This window comes from Mastigoproctus giganteus, chromosome 6 (genome assembly GCF_048544385.1).
Source record: "Mastigoproctus giganteus isolate SK-2022 chromosome 6, ASM4854438v1, whole genome shotgun sequence".
NCBI classification, from domain to species: domain Eukaryota; kingdom Metazoa; phylum Arthropoda; class Arachnida; order Uropygi; family Thelyphonidae; genus Mastigoproctus; species Mastigoproctus giganteus.
In genome coordinates this window covers 124,195,535-124,218,348 of record NC_143580.1, presented here as the reverse complement: position 1 = coordinate 124,218,348, position 22,814 = coordinate 124,195,535, and the positions used below count along the sequence as shown (strand labels likewise).

At 37.8% G+C, this 22,814-nt stretch overlaps 1 protein-coding gene across 3 annotated transcripts in view; it reads right to left on the bottom strand.

Moving 5' to 3' along the window:
• LOC150084557 (disheveled-associated activator of morphogenesis 2-like) overlaps positions 1–22,814 on the bottom strand; it is a 575,048-nt gene that overhangs the window by 211,630 nt on the left and 340,604 nt on the right. For all 3 annotated transcript variants that reach the window (XM_090375315.1, XM_090375314.1, XM_090375316.1), the window contains exon 10: positions 5,166–5,283. In XM_090375315.1, coding sequence (XP_090231441.1) covers positions 5,166–5,283 — 118 coding nt within the window. The remainder of the gene's footprint in view (positions 1–5,165; positions 5,284–22,814) is intronic.

Sequence of the window (22,814 nt, the reverse complement as noted above, 5' to 3'; positions counted from 1 at the left end):
AAAGTTATTGAACTCAAGTTTTATTCATCATAAAATTCATACAACTCCTCATCACTGTCAAAACTCCCATCCATTAGCTTGTCCTCATCTGTGTCTGATGGCACCTTCATAGCCAGGTAGACAGGAGCAGCAGTGCATGGCACAAGCTTCTTGATTAGACCGGGGTTTGAGCCCGTGACCACAAAATACGGAGGATGCAAAAAGGTCAGGGAATGACCACCGCATATCCCTGGAGCAATATGGTCTTAGTTGCTAATGCTCCTAAAAACCAAATAACAATAGCAGTCCTCATCTGTGTCCGATGACGAATCACTGTCTTCATATATTGCCTCATCCTCAGTTCCATCTTTGGCATTTGCAATGCCACACTTCTTAAATGACTTGACAACGATATCAATCTTGATATTATCCCAGGATCTTTTCACCCAGGTACAAACTTCTCCCATAGTTGGTTTCTTCACTCTTCCTGCTGGTGTCAAATTCTCCCCAGAAGACTTCATCCATCGGTTCCATTCGTCTCTCATAGCAGATTTGAAGGGTTTGTTAATGCTGACATCAAGTGGTTGGATCTGGGATGTCAAGCCTCCAGGTATGACAGAAAGTTTTGTTTTTTGCTCTGCAGCAATCTTCTTTGTGTTTTTTGTTATGTGTGCCCTGAACTGATCAAGCACCAATAGGGCAGGTTTGCATAAGAGCCCACCTGGTGTCCTGCTCCAAAATTTCTCAAACCAGATCTTCATCCCATCCTGATCCATCCAACCCTTGTCATGAATGTGGACAATCACTACTCGAGGAATATCTTTTTTTGGCTTTGTTTTGCGTTTGAAAATCAGCATAGGAGGCAGCTTGGTTCCGTCGGCACAACAAGCTAGAACAACTGTATAATGGCTCTTTTCATATCCACTTGTCTTCACAGTTACAGTTTTCACCCCCTTCTTATCAACAGTTCTGTTACTTGGGACATCAAATTGAAGGGGGACTTCGTCCATATCTGCAATCTGTCCCAACTCAAACTGATGTGTCTTCTGACATTGAATGACAAAATGATGAAATTCAAGGACCTTCTGCTCATAGCTTTCAGGCATCTTTTGGGCAAGTCTGGTGCTTGTACGCATGCTTAGTCCATTCCATTTCATGACCCTGAAGCACCAATTGTGTCCTCCTTTGAAATCAGTAACTTCTTTTTTATCAGCAATTCTTCTTGCCTCATGCTGAACCATCTTTGTGGACACGGGAATTCCAATTACCCTTTGCTCTTCAATCCATATCTTCAATTCCCCCTCTAAATCAGGCCATTTTGCTGACTTGCCTCTCATGGCCTTCTTCTGCCGTAGCATTTTCGGTAGGGTTTCTTCTTCTTCCCATAGCCAGTCTCGGATTGTTTTCTCAGTTGGAGGAGGACCAAACTTACGTTCAGCAGCACGATTTCCATTCACTTTTGCAAACTGGATCACTTTTAACTTGAATTCAGCACTGTACAAAAATCTTTTCTGACCCATTTATGGGTAGAACGTGGCAAAACGTAACCTAATTCATATTGTGAAATCTGAGTTACCCATCTCTTATATCTCGAATAAGCAACCCTTCCCAAGTAGAGAAGTCCTGTAGTTACTTACTCTTGTTTGAGTACTAACCACCCAGATGGCACCATTTTGGAGCTGTTATATAATGATCCTACAAACTTATTTTGTTTTATATTTTAGCTACATATAATTAAAATTTTTATAGCCTGAGATTTTATAGCCCTAGCATTCTATGAGTTTAAATCTCATACTGTATAATGTCTCTCATATTGGGTAAATAAGTCACAATTGGATTTTCCACTCCTTGAATACTAACCTGCGCACCAGTGTGTGTGTGTTGGGGGGGGGGAGTCAGTCAATTCCAAAATTGTATTGTCCAGTTGATTGTGCTCAACCAAGGATAAATAACAATAGACCTCTCTACATGGGAAAGGTTACTTATTCAAGCTATAAGAGATATATTTAAACTTGTTGTGAAGTAATAGTCATAGTATTCCCTATACAGGGTTTCTCAAAAATATTGGTACCAACGTTTAGGGGAGGTAGGTAACATCTAAAGGAATGTGAATCGCATAGGAATCCATAACCGGAAACGTCACCGTAAGTCGGTAGACGGGGCTGTTCATCAGTTCGCGAGAGGGAAAATTTCTGGTTTACTCATTCAAGCAGTAGTCGCTGCACGAAGAGCATGCATCGATATACAAACTGTGAGCTGGCAGACATGCACCTAGTGTATGGATTAGCAGAGGGCAATGGACGAGCCGCTCAACGAATTTATGGAGAACGCTTCCCAGACAGACATGTACCGGACCACCATTTGTTTGCACATGTGCATCAAAATTTGTGCGATTATGGGTCATTTAGAGGTAACAGGAATAGTGCTGGCAGACCACATTCGACGCGAACTCCCGCCATGGAAGAAAGTGTGTTTAATGCCATCAAGAATAATCCTACTACCAGCACATGTGCCGTTGCTTCTGCCTTAGGAGTGTCTCATTGCAGTGTACAGCATGTCTGGCATGACGATTCTTTACACCCCTTTCATCTCCAAAGGGTTCAGTTACTGCTTCCCCAAGATCATCCTGCACGTGTGGCTTTTGCGCATTGGTTTCTCCAAGAAAGTGTTCAAGATTTGAATTTTCCAGCCTATGTTTTGTTCACGGATGAGGCTTATTTCACTCGGGAAGGCTTATTCAATCAACACAATGCTCATGTGTGGGCTAATGACAACCCAAACGGTGTGTGCCCCCGTGCGGCACAACATCGCTTCGCAATAAATGTGTGGGCAGGTGTGGTCGGTGACTGCTTAGTTGGCCCATACCTGTTACCATCCTGCATGAACTCCACTAAATATCGGATCTTTCTTGAACAAATTCTACTAGGGTTACTTGACGATGTTCCAGCAAATGTGAGACGCAACATTTGGTTTTAACATGACGGGGCACCTGCCCATTATGGAAGGTGTGTTCGTGACCATTTGAACAGGCGTTTTGGGCGTTGATGGATTGGCCGTGGTGGACCCGTTGCCTGGCTCCCCTGCTCACCTGATTTATCGAGCCTTGATTTCTTTCTGTGGGGCCCTCAAATCTATCATGTATGAATCGCCTGTGGAGATGGAAATGGATCTTGTGGCGAGACTCGTCTGCGCTGCTGCTACTGTCAAAGAAACTCCAGGTGTGTTCGTCCGTGTTCACCAATCCATGCTGCATCGGTGTCACGCATGCATCGCGTCTCATGGTGGAACCTTCGAGCATCTGTTGTAACATCATGAAATGCATCCATCTCGTACTCCATTGTTAATATTATGTCAAATAAATGTTTGCCACTAATTACTGTCTTGTGTCATTTCTGCTTCTTGTGCCTCTGCTACTACTTTCCCATGACGTTTCTGGTTATGGGTTCCTATGCGATTCACATTCCTTTAGATGTTGCCTACTTCCCCTAAACGTTTGTACCAATAATTTTGAGACACCCTGTATAGTGTAAGGAAGCCACAGGCTTTTGCTGCACTGGCAAAAAAAAATACCAAGTAGATAAGAAAATACAAATTATATGCTTCCATCCTCACATAAGTAACTCTCCAGTTGACCTTTGATTGTATTCAAACTTCAATTAGCCACAATTACCTGCAAAGTCAACTTGTTCTAGCAATCAATGACTCGCTGACTAAAAGAAAACTTCCTATAGTTCAGTCTAAACCTCTTCCCCTATAATTTGAATTTATGATCCCTTGTTCTGGAATTCTTTATAAAAGTGAGAATTCCACTCTCATTCAATTTACTAACCCCTCACAGAGCTTTACAAATATCAATCAGGCGAACTCTGAGGTTCATGGTTGCCAAGCTCTGTAGCCCACTAATCAGTCTTTCGTCACACGGTCACCCTTTTGCTGATCTCACCATGCAAGTTGCCTGCTTCTGTATCCTTTCAGGAAGCTCGATGTCTTTTTTCAGATAAGGCTTCAATACTTGATAATGGGACAATGACCTCCCTATTTCTACAGGATGATGTTTGATAAACCATCAATAGAAAACCATGGACTTTCTGGGCTACCTGTTTACACTGTTCAGAAAACTTTATATCTGCCCTTATCATAACTACCAGATCCTCTTCTACTGTTTTTAATTCAACCCCACCAAGTTGTACAATTTATTTTGGGGTTGCCATTCCCCAAATGTAAGACCCTGCATTTTTCTGCAGGGTCATTCCCTGACCTTTCCGCATCCTCCGTATTTGGTGGTGATGGGCTTGAACCCCAGTCTAATCAAGAAGCGTGTGCCAGGCACTGCTGCTCCTTCCCACCTGGCTACGGAGGCACCTATTATGTAGGACTTGTGAAGGTGGAGTTGTTTACAAAGATATATATATATATAGTAATATTAAACTGTTAAGAAGCAAAATAAGCAGAAAAAGGAAAATAACAAAAGTTATATGTCTAATGCTCCAAAACATGCAGCGCAGCAGTAAAGGAAGCAAAAGGATACAAATAATGTGTGGTTTGTAACATAAATTTATATATATATATATAAGGGAAAAAAACTGAATATGCATGAAATGCAATGCACTGCATACATAACTAACTTGTCAATAATTTGTTTACAACTGTTGTGAGCTTTAATTTAGGAAAGCAGGGATGGAAAATGAAACTGGAGATTAAGTCAATTGTGATATACTTTATTCTTATCCTGAGCACATATTTTTTTAAATCCTTGGTTTAGACAGAGCACAAGAGTTTTGGGTAAAATGAAGGATAAAGGGGTTAGCCTCTCCAAATTAATTTCATTGACACATATTTATTGATATCTGCACAAGTGTTAGGAGTGGGAAATTTTAAAGAATAGTTCATTCAAGGGAAAAGAGGAATAGAAATCATTCAGATTTGCCCTGTTTTGCATTATAATACCAATCAGTATCTAAGAGAGAGAGAGAGAGAGAGAGACTAACCATAAACAAGATGACCTCCTGGTATGATTTGTTATAATCAGGTTTTTGTTCTATTAAATTTAAAATAGTGAAATGGAGTATTATTTGTTTGTACAAGTATAAGGAACAATTAGCATTTGATTCATCTGAAATTTTTGTGATAATTTTTTATACCAACATTTTAATGTTTCTTTAAATTACTTCATGACTACTACTTACGTGGTAACAACAGGGAGTGCTGCAACAAGGACAGAAAATGAGGAAATGCTGCACTATATGATAACTTCCTCTTCAGTACTTCAAACATGTTGCTGGCACTCTTTGTGTCGACATGAAGCTGTAGATAAAGTGATATTGTTTTAGAAAGCTACCATAGTGCGGATAAACTATTTGTTGCCTTTTAATTGTACAAAATTAGTAGAGACTGATGAAAATAATTTGAAGAAAATAAATACCTTTTACAGAAATGATTGTTGACTTCCAGTTTCTTCACATATTTAAGCTAAAAAAATATGAATTTCCTTCATCCACGTACATCTGTTTAGATTGTGACTGACATGGCTGTTTAAATAAAAGGTTTTATAGCAACATCATTCCTAAATGCCAGCTTACAGGTATGAAAGAAGTGTCTATTTTGCAAGCAGCTTCCCTTCCAGTATGTGTATAATACTTATTTTACTATTTCATTCAAGTTGATGATGTACTTAATGCTTTAATATAATCATCAAATGTTTAATTACTTTGAAATACAGCATACTGTAAATAGATTTAACAATATTCAAGACTTTCCCATGCAGTCAATAGGAATAAAAGGTGATAATTGATATTTATTAATAGATATACTGGCATGTATATTCTACTCATTTTAGTACACATATTAGTGCAAGTGTATCTCTAGTATCACTAGTGATCATTAACTTCACCCTGACCTATAAACAGGCAAATTTGAATGCTGGAAGTTTAAGTCTTGATACCAATACTAGTATATGTGACCAACCTTTTACTCAAAAACCAAAATGTAAGCACATCTGTTCTACACATTTATCTTGGAAAATAGATTTTTAAAATTAAATATTTTTAGTTTTGAGATGAAATCCAAAGAAGAAGAATGGAATTACAACAGATGAGAAAGGCACAAACAGAGCATACTGGAGAGGCTTAAAACCTGCAGTGGATACAAGACGCTGTTGATGGTGATGAGCCTTAGTTATCCATTTATAAACTTCAATCTCTCCAAAACTTAATAGATCAAGGAATTGTGCTGTCTGATAACTGCCTCCCATCCCCTCAGGTGAGCAAGATCACCCCCAAGTGTCTTACACCTCGTTTCTCAGCTGAGATACCTAGTGAGGGGTCACAATGGAAACCTGCCTGACTAGCATTCAAGGTTCCTCTTTGAACCCTTCCAGTCACACAGATCATCAATTACACAGAAAAGAAGACCGCACTGAAACCCAGCCTAATCCTAGTCAGTCAAAGCTGAACAAAACACCTAGCACACAGCATATCAATACAGCTCAGAAGGATGCCACACAATTGTAGCTTGGCCACAACTCATCCATAGATGATCCCAAACTGAGGATACCACCTGCCGAACCTGCAGGCCCCCAGTCTAAGAATTGTAACAACATCCTCACTAAACTAATTGACTGAACACCCTTACAGTTATAGCCTATAACCTAGGTCCAGATCATGGCTAGGCACTCAACAACTGGAATGAATTCTATGGCAAATAATCAGCCAAAGCACACCTCCCCTAAAAGACTAAGAGCAAGCCGCTCCTATTCAAAAGAACACCCATCACCTCTTGGCTTCAAGCAGTAAGTACTATGAGAAAGTCGAAAAGCAGCTTATATGTCTCAAGGCTCTCCCCCACAGACCACAACCAATGACATTGCTACAGCTTTGAGAGATGAGTGGTAGCTTAATGTTGCAGTTGAACAGATTCCAGCTAAACACCAGAACTATGCTGCCTCCTTCAAGCTCAATATGACTCCTAACTGTATCACTACGTCAAACGTCCATCCATATGGCCAGTTGGAGCCATCATACATCCCTTTTATAGGAGAGCATGCCATAATGAAAAATTAAGAAATGCAGAGGCCTCCAAAAGGAAAGACAGCTGACTCACCTATAGCTGCAGTAGCAATCATTTCACCCCAAAAGTGGACACTCCAGTATGCACTAATCTGCTTCCCTACAACCCGAGTCACCTCCATGTAGATCCTCATGAACAACAACCCCAAAATATAATCTACACAACTGAGATGCCTATCACAACCAGGATCACATCAAGGGCAACAGCCCAGCCTCGAAAGAACCAAACAACTAGAGCCAAGACAATTAAGAGAGTCCCCTTGATCCCCGTGGTCAAACTACTTTACCACAATGTTCGCAACTTAAGGAATAAACTTGAAACCACTGACAAATTTTGTTATCTAAAGAAGTTGATATGCTGTGCCTCACCGAGACCTGGCTGGAACCCACTGAGAATTATATTGCAGCTACGACTTCCAGTGGCTATGGTGCCACGCTCACATCCAGGAATAAAAGATGGGGGACGTCACTGTTCTACAATCAAGCCATCCTCACTCTTGAGAACAGTGTCTCCAGCAACTCATATGATTATGAAGCACTCTACATACTGCTTAAATTAAGATCCTTTTCCATTGAATTCATTGTCATCTACATACCACCCAATTCTACAAAGGAAACAATGCAAGAGGTGACCAACTGGAACCTTCACCACCTCCACACCTCACCAATGAAAATTGTCTGTGGAGACTTCAACCTTCCTCCATGTCTGGATCATATAAAAAGATTGCTCCTATCACAGCTAAGTGTAGCGGAACTTACTATAGCCAATGATGGCCTCACAAGGGGGACAAATCAACTTGACCTGATCCTCACATCAATAGCCTGTACACCTGAGACTCCTCAAGATGGCTACTTTAACTCAGACCATGACCCAATCCTAATACAACTGGAACCACCAATCCCAAGTTTTAATGAAAAACAACAGGTGATATGGAGAACAATTTACAGTCCAAAATATCTGGATATTTCCAAATACATAACAGCAGCATCTCTCATCCCATGGCATGTCCTTGAGTCCTATGATACCCTACTAGTGGCTGACCTGTTAACTAAATAGATTATCACAGTAGCTCAATATGCTGCCTCAAAGACAGTCACAATCACTCCCCACTCTAGAGCATGGTGAACACTACAACTAAACTCCAGCTTTCAATTAAAACATCTACTCCATAAGCAATGGAAACACTCTGGAGAAATTAATGATAGGATAGCCTTTTCAAGAGCACGAGCCATTTTCAACTGCCAAATATCCCAGTCCATCAAGAGCTATTTTAATTGGCCACTAATACCTGGAAAGACACCATACACTGAAGAAACCACTAGTTTCCCAGAGCAACCTGACCCCCAGAGATGGACTGACTTCATCCCGATTTGAAGATATCCCGGTATCCAACAATAACCTCAACCACATATTCAATCATAGAAGATAAGACTTGCTGATATCCATCACTATATCTAAACGCCAAATCTTAGCAGCCTTGAATTTAACCTCTACAGCTGTGGGTGCAGATGGAATACTCCAGTTCACGCTCAGATTCCTGGGTCCATATATCATCCAGCTCCTTTTTAGCATCTTCAATGCAGTACTAATCAGGCACAATATGGCCTTAGCAGCCCTTGTGCCATTAAACAACAAACCAATAACAACAACAACAGTACTAACGAAACACACCTTTCCCTATAATGGAATGTTTATCTGGTAAGGCCGTACCTGAAAATAAGAATGCCACCATTAGAGAAACTCTTCAGACCCATCTCTAATTCCTCATGTTTCCTGAAACTACTAGAAAGGACTCTCCTGCCAACTCTAACAACTCACATACTTCCATATCCTCCACAACAAATTCATTCATCACTACCAAACAGATCCACCATTACCAATTTCCTTACCACCACCCCAGCTTTTGAGAGAAAAGACAAACTCCTCATAACCTACCTCAATATCGAAGCAGCTTTTGATGCCATTCAAGTACCTGCCTTCCTGTAACTGCTTGAGGACCACAACTCCATAGGTGGGGATGCATTGCATTTCCTATCATCACTCCTTCAGAACCGTACAATCATACTCCAATAATTCTGACAAAATCTATACTAAACAAATATCTGCCATCACCTCCCCTTTTATAATCCAAAAGAGATCAGATATATTTTCTTATGCTGACGATTTAAAAATACTGAACACTATCCAAACAAATCCAGACCCCAATATGATCACGAAGGAAATTAACAGTTTACTCCTTGCACTAAGGTTCAGTGTTGCGTCCATTGTTGATTTCTGTATTTATTGATGATATTGATGAAGGTGTATCAGGCTTAATGTCTAAGTTTGAAGACAATACGAAGGTTGGCAGGGTTTTTTTTTTGGCTGATGCTGTATAAGCTTGCTTTCTTGCATCATATAGCTCTACTAATGCTAATAGGCTACCTCAAACAATTTGATCATAATATCAACCCAGAAAAGTCTGAGTGTATGCTCTATTCCTTGAAGAAAGAGCCCACAACCATTTTGCCAAAGATCAATGGAGTATCCATACCTCCTGTTTCATATCATTTAGATTTGGGGGTGGTTTTTGACACAAAGCTGAGATTTAACCATCACATAGATAAATTGATCAGGTGGGTGGCACACCTGAAATGGAGAGCCAAACAGCACCTGCATTATGTCTCAGACAAGATCACAGCAACAGAATATCTCAGGAACATCATATACCCCCCTCCCCGCTACTTTATGCAGCAAATATCACGGTGTTAGCAACACCCACGAACCCAAAACCCATCTGGGCAGTAGAGTACTGGCTCCTCAAATGGGTAACCTACAAACACAGGATATCATCCCAAGCCCATACGACTGAAATGGCCCTGACCCTGGGAATTCCTAGGCTGCCCTCTCTCATTGAAGAAAGAAGACTGGTAATCATGGTAAAGATGCTGACTGGTCTCATCACATCTCCTTCATTCTGGGATCTCTTTCACTGGAGGATTTCACCTGCCCAGCCCTGAGCCACCCCTCAACAATTTTCCCTCTTCACTCACACCTCCACTTATCAGATCGCTTCATACCCTACCAGATGTTTGGACGAATCCAAAACATTGATGCCTACTTAAAGAACTTTGCTGTTAACCGATGCTATAGACATGGGATTCTGGGCCCCCACACATCTCGTGCCCTCTAGTCACTCAGCGTAGACAGAAGGTTCATCGAAACCATCTAATAACATGCAAATTCACGCCAGGTTCCTTCCAGTAAGAAATAGTCAACAAAGGGTCCAGACAGTGTGCAAAATGAAAAGGCTTCTCTTCATCGTATCCAAGCCAACATGCCCTGCATTCACCACTTTAATGCTCTGGTTAATCACTGAGCATACCAAGGACGAAGCCAGCGGTATGTGCATCAACTGTCTCTGCTCATGCTGTTCTTTTCCATGAACTGAGAAGACGAAAATTGGAACTTTCAAGTGTCATTTTGTTTGTTTCATTTTAATGTTAGGTTACATCAGTTGGTATTTAATGTAATTTTGTTTAATGTAATTTTCATGTCATCTTAATATTTTATGTAACCAAATGCCATTATGTATGCCATTGTATCATCTAATTTCATTTAATGTCTTATGTTATTTCATTTAATTGTTTAATGTCCTATATCACTTAATGTCAATTTATTTATTTCTGTAATATATCTAGTTGTCATCATCTCTGTAAGTGTCAACCCCTGGCCTTTTGGCTGTGAGGGGACATTGCAACACTATTGCAGCACACTTTTAGGGCCATTTAGTTCAACTGAAGGATAGCAAAAATATTTTGCAGTTTGACTATGATCGACACATCTGTCAGAAATTTTCAGTATATTGAATGTAGTATTCTGTTACAGGTTAGCCCACATGTATTGTGACCCTAACATTTTTTTCATTTTCTCTTTCTTTCCTTCGTTCTCAGTTTCCATTGTTTCTCATTTATTTCTATTTGAAATAGCACTTACTCATTTATTTTTTCCAATAGATTGAAAAAAAATAAAAAGCTTGTAGTCAGCAGATTAGCTTATGAAAAATCACAAACTGGGAAAACTACAGAAGATGTTTAAGAGGATTTGTGAAAGATTTAACAAGCCTACTCCACTAAAATGGACAGTAGTGAAATGGGAATGTAAGCTGTTTTCCAAAGATTTGATTCTGAACAAAACAGAACTGGGAGTTTTAAATGAGAAGAGCAATGTGTAGTGGTTGCTTAATATAGGTCATTTAGTTCTCCCAGTTCTGTTTTCTGGTTGAGTTATAATTGACTCACCCAGAAAACAGAACTGGGAGACCTAAATAAGAAGAGCAACGCAAAGTGGCTATGTAATCAATTCATGGCTTGCCAAGGGAGTTATGAATTGATTACAACAGAAAAAAAAAAAAAAAAAGATCAACTGACTTGGATATTCCAAAAAGCCACAGTGCTAAGATACATCTTCTTCTTCTTGAAGAGGAGTGTTTCCATTTACAATGGGTAAATGGATGGATGGACACTCCCGTGTCCATCCATCCATGTCCTCCTCTTCTCCTTCTTCCAGGAGGTATCCATTCCAGGATAGCCTTTGGATATCTGTTTTCTTGCATCCATTTTACATGTCCATACCATGTTAGACGCTTTTCTTTGATGGTGTCAATAATAGTCTTTTTCACTTCCATTTTTTCCCTTATGTCTTCATTCCATTTTCTGTCTCTTCTAGAAGTTCCTGCTGAGCATCTCCAAAAATCCATTTCTGTGGAGAGCAATTTGTTTTCCGCTCGCCTATTCAATGTCCAGGTTTCCGCTCCATACAATAAGAAGACTTTGTACAATCGTTTGAAATATAAGTTTCTTTGTTTTATTTAGGATATTTTTGCTCCACAGAACAGAGTTTAACATGCCGATAGCCTTTCTGCCGTCTGTAATTCTCTTATTGATCTCTACTTGGGATGATCCATCACTTTGTAAGATTGATCCCAAATATTTGAATTTATCGACTTGTTTGATTTTAAAACCTGCAATATTTAGAACGTGTCCTGGCCCTGAAGACAACATTTCAGTCTTGCTAAAATTGATTTTTAGACCCCATTGTTTATATTCCTCAAACAATTGATGACATGCATAGTTTGCATCTTCTAAGTCTTGTGCTATCACCACCTGATCATCTGCAAAAAGTAAATTGTGAATATAGGTGTTCTTATTAATCGGCAATCCCATTTTATTACATCTTTTTGACCAGGATCTTAGGCAGATGTTGATATACTTAATCGCTAAGATACATTGAAAGATAATTATAGGTTTTCAACTTTCAGTTTGCATTATTAATTGTTGTTAGAATTCAAGAAGTATAGCTATAAAAAAAATCAAATATCTTTCAAAACAAGGATATGTGGTGTTCAAAATTGATGGAGCAAATGCTTACATAGCTTTATTCAGCCAGTTAGCCTTTAATTCAGCCAGTTAGACTTTAATTAAAAGAAAATAATTAATTAAAATTTAATAATTAAAATATTTGCTAAAATAATGAAGAGCAAACAGTCTCCTTGATTTCAAATTGATTTATTCTTTTTTTTTTTTTTTTAAGATACATGAGATAGTTTACAAAATACATTGGGTTCCAATTATTTGGGCCACCAGTTAATAGGAGCAGCCATTTATTTGGGACTAATCTTAAGAACAGATCCTAATCAAAAAAATAACCAGCATTTTCTTCACTTAATTGGGATAACATGCCATTTAATCGGGGGCAGGAGATTGCAGCACTAGAGAATATCCCCCAGTTATCTCTAACCAGACCACGTGGTCCGGTTGGAGACAACTGTAAGCCCATCGTAAAGAGAAATATAAGTAGGCACCAGTTAACATGATTACTAGTTAGTAGAATCAGTCACTTTATAGAACCAAACCAAACCAAATTTTAAAAAACCAATTCAAATCATTAAAATGCACTACACTCTCATCGTTATCATATGTTCGGTTATAAAAATGAATTCTGAACGCATTTGTGATATGTATTTTAAGCACATTTTTGGAGATCACTACCATAAAACAATAAAAACAATTTGCAGTTTCCAGTTTATTGGGCTTTTCCGTTAGTGCAATCTATTGGAAACGGGTAGTAAACTTGATCTTACTGCATTTGCGATAATACCGATAGCTGGAATTCTGTGGGTTTTATGTTATTATATTGAAATGTGTTTCCCCTTCCATGAAATCTTCAATCATATAAAAAAACAAAAATAAATTTTCAGAATCTTCTCTTCATTCCTATTTGTTAAGCTTCGTAAACTTGTTACTCTGTATCTCACTTGTGCATATTGTGTTAACTGCAATTTGTGTGTGCCTTGTTCTTTGTTATTGATTGCTTATCTTTTTTAATGTTTTAAATTTTACAACCCAAAAAATATGTCTATGCACATAAACATAAATTTATTTTTATTTTGCTAATCTGTGGAAAATATTCCTTCTGATTTTCACATATCATTTAATTTTGCCATTTGGTAAGGTAATAAAGTGTAAATTTATTACCTTACTATATCTTTACTTTTATAGCCTGTGGATAATATTCCTCCTATTTTTGCTTATTACAATTGCCATTTAATAGAATTAAAATTCCATTTATAAACGCGATCACAATGACTGGTGCTTATTATATATCATATAATGAATGGTATTTTATTATGGCGAATCCATCATAACGTGATTTGATCGTACAGTGAACCAATCATAAAGCGATTTGAACATACAGTGAACCAATTGTAAAGCGTTTTACCAATTGTAAAAATACTACTAATACTAACATTTAAAATCCTAGGCAGATGTCACTGAACAGATGAAAATCCCGTACTAGCAGTAATTACATAAGTTGTTTCCTCATACACTGCCATTATTTGCAAATTTCAATTATTCAAAGGTTACGTCAGTTCATTTGTGCATTGTTTTTCATCCCCTATTTTTTTTTATCTTCTTATTTCTTTAACATGTAGTAATAATTTGCAGTAGTAGTAGAGGCATGTGATACAAGAAAGCAAGCTTATGGAGAATCAGCCAAAAAAAAAAAAAAAAAAGGCCATTTCATACATCCATCCCCTCTAAACATTTGTCCAGTTCCTCCTTGAATTTATTTAAGCTATAAACTTCCACAAAGACAGATGGAAGTTTGTTCCAGCAATCAACTACCCGCTGGCTAAAGGCAAATTTCCGCACATCTATAACTAAAAGTAAAGTGCAGCCACTGCAGGATGGAAGCCTCCTCAACAATTCATGCTGAGGGAATCTATAACTGTCTTTCCTCAATTTGAATTTATGCCACCTCAGGTTTGTAATCTGAGCAAGAGGAAGAATCAAATCAGAATTGAGCTGGCTCAACCTATTCAAGGCCTTATACACCTCAATCAGATCACCTTGCAGGTGCCTAGTCTCCAGACACTTCAATTTGCAAATCTGCAGAACTTAAGCCTTTCTTGGTAAGATCACCCTTTCATTCCCCTCACCAATCTTGTTGCCCTTCTCCGTAGTCACTTAAGCAACTCTACATCCTGACCTGTACATAGTACTCAAGACGTGTCCTGGCCATTGCCTTATACAAAGAGATAATCACCTCCTTTTCCGTACTTACCAGCAAAATTCCTGTATATCATTGACAATACCCCATGACCTGCTCTGGTAGTCTGTCTACACTGCTCAGAAAATTTAATATCTGACTGCATAATTATTCCCAGGTCTTTTTCATTTTCTACCACCCCAAGTGCAGTACCACACAATTGGTATGTTTCTCTGAGGTTACTTCTACCCATATGCAGCACTTTGCATTTGTCAATTTTAAACTTCAGTTGCCACTTCTCAGCCCATCTGCCCAACTTTTCTAGATCCTGTTGCAGTAGCGCACTGCCATTACTGTCATTAACAACTCTGCCAACCTTTGTATTATCTGCAAACTTTGACATTAAGCCTGATATACCTTCTTCGATATCATTGATAAATATACAAAACAACAGTGGGCCCTACAACAAACCCTGCGGAACTCCACTAATAACATTAGTCCATGAAGAGCAGCTTCCATTGATTACCACTCTCTGTCTTCTCCCACTCAACCACCCTTTTATCCATTGTAGCAACTTACCTTTAATACCATACTGCTCGAATTTGTACAGTAGTCTTCCATATCTATATAATATCAGTGTAAATACACTCTTAAAGAAAAACTATGATAGTAGTGTGAAAGGCATCATTTCATCTGTATCTCGTATTGTGCTCATCCTTCACAATGAGTTGCCATGTATTGCACTACCTCAAATGCTTCCCTAATAGAGAAGACTATTGTTACTTTTTTCCGGTGGGCGCTAACTCCCAGACAGCACCATTTCAAAGCTAGGCTTTTCATCAGTGGGTGGGCTGGTACCCTGGTATTGCAAACATGACAACCCAGTTGTGAAGTTTATCACACAATATGAGAGATGCCAAAAAGTTTATGTGATAATATCTGAATAAAACTAAATGTGACTAGGCATAACATTTTAAGAGTTTAAGATTCTATATGGTGTAGATACACCATAGTCAACTCTTAAAGAAAAACTATGATAGTAGTGTTCAGATCCTGTTGCAGGATTCAGATCCTGCAACAGGATCTGAATCTCATATTGTGCTCATTCTTCACAATGAGTTGTCGTGTATTGCACTACCTCAAATAAGCAACGCTTCACTAGGTACCGTCTGGGTGGTGGTGGTGCCCACCGAGAATAAGTCCCAATAGTCTTCTCTATTAGTGAAGCATTGCTTATTTGAGGTAGTGCAATGTATGGCAACTTGTTGTGAAGCACGAACACAATATGAGATACAGATGAAATGATGCCTTTCACACTAGTATCCTAGTTTTTCTTTAAGAGTTGACTATGGTGTATCTCCACCAATATTATATAGATATGGAATCTTAAAGTCTTAAAATATTATGCCTAGTTGCATTTAGTTTTATTTAAGGAGTCTTCCATGTTGCACATGGAAGACTCCTTAAATAAAACTAAATTGTATATTGTAAGACTTCAACTAAATTGTAAGACTTCCTGAACAACAGTGTCAAATGTGTCAGTGTCAAATGCACTGACACATTTGCAACAGTGTCAAATGTTTCCTGAAATCCAAGTATATGATACAAAATTATGTTTTTGCTTCCACTTCCTTTGTGACCACATCAAGTTTTACAGACAAGACTTTCCCTTGACAAACTCATGCTGTGTCTGAATTATTACTGCAGTCTGGCCTAAATGATCCTGCAATGCATCTTTAACCAGTAACTCCATTATTTTACGCTGAACAGAAGTTAAACTAACTAATCTGTAATTACTCATGTCACACTTAGATCCCCTTTTATGAATTGGGGATACATTTGCACATCTCCAGTCTTTGGGGACTTCCCTTAAATCCAAGGATGCTCTCATAATTATGACTAAGGGTTTGCTTACTTCCTTTTCTGCCTCCTTTAATATAACTAAATAGATCTCATCCACCCCAGGTGCCTTTCTTATGTTTAACTTCAACAATTTCTCCTCCACTTTGCTCTCAGTTATTACATAATCATTAAGCACCCTGTTACAGTTTGATAAACTTCCGGCATTCTCCTCATGTGGGAATGTAGATGCAGAAAACTCATTCAATTTATCAGCTATCTGAGCATGATCATCAATAGTCAAACCATCTATATTAAGTGGACCAATCTAATTCATCCCTTTCCTTCTAAAGTTTACATAAGTAAAGAACTCTTTGCTATTTTCCTTTGCATTCTTTGCCAAAGATTTCTCATAATCTGCCTTTGCTTGCCTAATTTCTTTTGTGATTTGATTACAGACTAGCTTATATCAATCATTGGCTTCTGTGTCATCTGATAATTTATATGCATCCCATGCATTTTTCTTCTCTGCCACAAGTCTCATCAGTTCATCTGATATCCATTTAGGTCTAAACCTTGAACAGTATTTTTTCATCAGTATGAAAAGACTAGTAGATTCCACGATTACTTCCTTGAATGCTTCCCATTTACAATTTGCAGTTGGTAACATCATCAATTGGTTCCATTGTATATAATTTAAAAACTGTCTGAGATCACTGCAGTCACCTTTACAAAAGCAAACACTGTTCCCTTTACCCCTAATGGTAGTTACATCTTTAAGTAACTCCCCCATCAGTACAGTGTGATCACTACCACCTAGTGGTTCCTTTATGTGAAAATCCTTAATGCACAAACAATCACTGCTGATAACCAGATCAAGAGTATTACTCTCTCTCTCTCTCTCTCTCTCTCTCTCTCTCTTCTCTGGTTGCCTCTCAAATGTATTGCTGTAGAAAACAATCATCCAATAAATCGAAAAAAGCCTTGCTAGTGTGGAAGTGACCAACCCACAAGTTCCAGTTAATGTTTGGGAAGTTAAAATCTCCCATTTAAGACAATCTGAATTACTGGTTGTTGTTGTTGTTGTTGTTATTTGGTTTTTAGGAGCATTAGCAACTAAGACCATATTGCTCCGGGGATATGCGGTGGTCATTACCTGACCTTTCCGCATCCTCCATATTTGGTGGTCACGGGCTCGAACCCCAGTCTAATCAAGAAGTGTGTGCTATGCACTGCTGATCCTGCCCACCCAGCTACGGAGGCGCCTCTGATTTACTGGCCCACTCTATTTCTTTGTACAGTCGTTCGTTGTCCTCATCAGAGTCATTAGGCCTACAACACACTATTCTCAATTTTGCTTTTTGAGTGCTTATGTGACACCAAACTGACTCAACGTTGCACTGTCCACCCATGTCAAGTGGACGCACTTCCTTAGATTTTGTGTTTCTTATCTAACAGCATAACTCCTCCGCCTCTCCTTTTCTCTAAACATTGTACTTCCTATATTCAAATTCTTCATCCTGTATATCTGAGTGACACCATGTCTCTGATATCCCAATGTGATCCACATTTGATGTCTTATCACCACTTCAAATTCATCAAATTTATTTACTATACTACTAGCATCGGTGTACATGCAAGTATACATGCACCTGTTCTTATTCTTCATTACCCTAACACAGCTTTCCAAGGACTACTAGCAGTCGTTGGAAACTCCAGCATCCCACACTCGAATCTAATAGAAGCAGCGCAAGGATCACTTGCACCTCTGCCTGTGGCTACTCTTAATCTTTTAGTCTGTGAAATCCTCCAAGCTAGCAGTTTTCCGACCCACCTAACACTGCCTTGATAGCATCAGCAAATATTCTTGCACATCTTCTATTTAAGTGTATCCCATCCCTGTTGAAGCAGTCTTATCCTGTTAACAATCACAGACCACACTGAGAAAAATTCTACCCCTTGAGGCTTGCACAATCTCTCCAGGGCTGAATTGATTGACAAGGCTCTCATCATGTACTCCCTCCTATCGTGTCTGGGCAGAATTGGAGACACTTTCAAATTTAACCGTAACTCATCACTTTTTTCAAATTGACCTGTACTTGTTAAGTAAGTGTGTAGATCTCCTACTTTTAATGTCATTAGTGCCAACGTGTACAACAATATCACTCTTTGTGCCCTTAAAAGATGATATCTTCTCTACATCATCAACTTTTGCATCTGGCAGACCTACCCTGGTCCTATTCCTTTATGCACAATACATTACCCATCTCCCTGACAATGGAGTCACCGACAATAACTATCTCCTGATGGGCCAGTGCATTCTGCCTTGGGGATTGCCGCTGTGTAGCTTGATGAGTTTCCCAATTTAATACCTTTGAGGGCATCTACCCAACTCTTCAAACTCTCATAGGTGCCCATCAGAACACTGAGTTGGCACCTAACTTCTTGACAATCTCTGCACCAAGCACACACTCACATAGAAATCATCCTTGTCTGGATCATGTCCTGTTCGAGAATGATCCGCAAACATTTCACAAGCTCCACATTTTTTGAGGCTGTGATGCGGTGAAGAACCACGCCCTCTTGGTTCTCCCCGAACCACAGCACTCCTGCTACTTTGTGCTCGTTACTTTGCTGCTCTAGTGAGGGACATGATATCTGATTGAATACGATGAAATTTAATAAGATTAAATAATTTAATTAATCAATTATCAATACTACACTATCTAATAGATTCTAAATGCAGTAATACGTACTATGCTATCTAGTTTTACGTTAGCTACCTATTTACCACAATTAAAAAATTTGAATTCCCTACCGCTCACTGTATACTATTACAATGGCAGTAAGATTCGAATGAAACAAGGGTTTTCATACATTAAGTAGAAACCTACAAAATATCTATCTAAACTAAAAATATAAAGCATAACTAGGTCTATAAAGCTACATATAAAGTGCGATATAAATATGACAACTAAGTAAATAAAATGGGAGAAAAAACATGTATTTCTTGGAGCTCGAATTTCGTTGCATCCACTTGCAATTACACTCAGCACCCTCTGTGGTTGGGTTCACTTAATTTAACTTACATGATCCACAGACAAATCACCTATTTATTGATTAGGATATTTTTTGAGGCATAATATCATATGTAATCAGATTATTAACACAATTTGCAAGCTAAAGGGCATATTTACAGAAATACAAGTATGAAATGTAGGATAAAAACACAACTCTGCATAATGATTTATTAAAGTATCGCACATTTGTGCATTGCACCAGATTCTCTCACTACCTTCTGCAGAGGCCAAAATAAATGTCTGTTTATTCTTGAGATGGCAAGACCATAGCCAAGTGGATAAATGTGAGGGTACAGTACCCCGGTTAAATTATACAGTAAAATAATTATACATTTAAGTAATGTATAATTATACAGTAAAATAATGCTAAACAGTATAATTAAATCAAATTAATTCTAGAAATTTCTAGTATTAATTTAACTTGATTTTACTTTATATCATTATTTTGCCATATATAACTAACTTATGATGAAAGCAGAGCCTTACAAACAAAATTAAAAGGCTCTGGCTCATTGATCCTCTTTCTTCTGTTACAGATACCTTTTACTTATTTCTGTATAAAATTCTCTATTGATAATCTTGGTACAGCATTTCAGTTGATCATGATTCTAGCCTACATGACTTCTAAATACAGTGATATTGTGTAAGCTCCTCTGGTACTATATGGCTGTCGTAGAGTATAAGCCAAAAATTTTTATTTATATTCCTTGTGACTATATACATATAGAATTAACGGTCACCGGGATTTTCTGGGGCCACAGTTCACAATGGCCCGTGCAATTTTCATACTAACACAGGCTCAAACCCACAACCTCCTTACTTGTGGCAATCCACATTGAACCACTGAACCCCTTTTTTAATTACAGTAGATTTTCCTAAATCTAGCAGATCTTGAAAACTTTACATTAAAGATAGCATTCTTCTGATTGTGTGCTAATGTAAATTATACTGGACTACTGGAACTTGCCCAGGGCTTCTTGAAATAGCATTTCCTAATGCCAGACAAACTTTTGCTATTACATAATTGGCAAGCAGATAATCAGATTTCGTGTCAAATGTGAAATCTAAAGTTGTTTCAATGTTGATAAATGTTTCTAAAGTTGTTAACTGTGATTACATTTTTCAATTGCAAGCTTCATAATTATAGCATATCACTCACCTCAGGAAACATTCTCACGCCAGCAAGATGCAAGAAGCAACAGCTGAAGGAAAGTTTACAAGCACTGCATTCCAGACTTTATCTTACTTGCTTTCAAATTTATATGATATCCAGTTTAATTGTAACAACATTTGTTGGGTGTGATTAGGAATAAATAATGATAATATACATTGTAGAGTTTGATTATCAATGAACTGCTCACTAATATCTGTTAATGTCATGCCATACTGATATGATAACATATTAACATACTGGTTAATATCATGAGTTTATTGATGAAACAAGCTGCTTTAGGAAGCAAAAGCAAAGTTTCCTGTGGTTGTAATATAATTTACCAGGTATAATTTACAACTATAAGTTTTATAATTTATAACTATCAGCAGTTTTTTGGCAAAATCTAAACAACCCAGAACCTTATAGTGGATATACATGGTAAATACATATTGCAGCTTGCAATTACTATAAGTACTGATAGCGGAGCTTTATAGCCATTATCATTAAACCACCAGGTCACTGTGTTGCAGCACCAGCAGTATTAAGGGTCAAGGACCTGGACCACTACTGTGCAACAGCATTTAGTTTTCTTTATTGGTATTTTAAATATATTTATTCATTGCTTGGTAAACTTAATTAATTAATACTTAGCACAGTTTATAATCACTTGGTGATTAATACACTATAAAGTCAGTGGTGGATCCTGGGGGGGTATCAGGTTATCCCCACCAACATGAAAACTGGTTAAGTATCTGAAATAAATTCAAGCTTAATTTTTAGTTACCAACCCCACTGTTAATCACCTATTTCATAATCATTATATCTCTCTTTCCCTAGAAAAACAGATGGATCTAGATCTGTACCTGCAGATCCAGGTTATTTTTCTTAGGGGACAGATACAATGCTTCATTACTCTACATAATCTTTTAGAAATTCTGCATTTTACTACCAGTAGATTAGATTAGATTTAAAAAATCCAGCAAGGACAAAGTCTTTGCTAGATTTACAAGGTTCTACCTCATATTTAAGAGAAGAGATAATATTACATGACTGGAGTTAAAAATACTACACAAACAATTGTAAAAATACTCAGTACCTACATGAGTAGGCTGCAATGTCTGCTGTTCCCCAGCTATCTTTTTTTAATGTATTAATATTGCGCGAATATTGACTAACATATTGTAGCTGTTATTACAAGACATTCATTCTATAGTGCCAAGGATTAAAAGGAAGTAGAGTGAAGAGATAGAAATAGGAATAATATAAGTGTATATTATTCCTATTATTAAACATTTTCCATGCAAAAGCAATGTTCTACCAGATTGTTTTCTTTTTTTATGGCTGTTATGAAGGACTGTTTTAAGCAGTAAAATCTGTAAAATTATCTGCTTTTGGAAAAGTGAGAGTAAAAAAAAAAAAAAAAAAAACCACACACGCACACCTTTTATGTGCCCAAGCAACTACTGATGAAACTTTGAGAATTTTTATAGAGCTATATTTTATGGCTTCTAATTTATAACATTAGAATTGAATAAAACAAATAAACTTTATATTATATAAAATCATTTATGTATCTTTTTTTCTCATATTTATCTGTAACTTTATATATAGAAATGGTGCAAAAGGATTCTTGGATTCCATTTCTGAAAGAAGTCGTGCCTTCTGTAACTCAAGCCCTGTCATAATGATTAGTTATCCTAACCATTGTGTGCCTGCTGATCAGCCTCTGTCATGTTATCTCAATAAAGTCAGATTTGCCCTGTGTTGTAACTGATTTATGGCTTGAGAAAAGTTTATAATTGTAAGTCATGTTCATATTTCCTGTTTAAGTGTAATATTTACAAACAATTTTTGCAACTATATTAATGTCTTCTACATGAAACACTTACACTGTAAACAAGGACAAAAAATTGTTTACCTGTGTGTTTTGAGTTATGCAGTTAAATGTATTTTTGCATAAGGCAAGATTTGCTACTTAACTTGGTTCAACAAAATTCTTTATTTTTGTGTGAATGGGATAGTTTAGCAAGAAGTGAACATTGGGAAAGGAAAGTGTGGTCACCAAGACAATCTCTGATATCGGGTTCAAAGGACGTTAAAGAAGAGCCACTAGTAGACTGAAACAAAGTATTGTTACTTTCTCTGCATGTACAGCTATGTTTAATGGA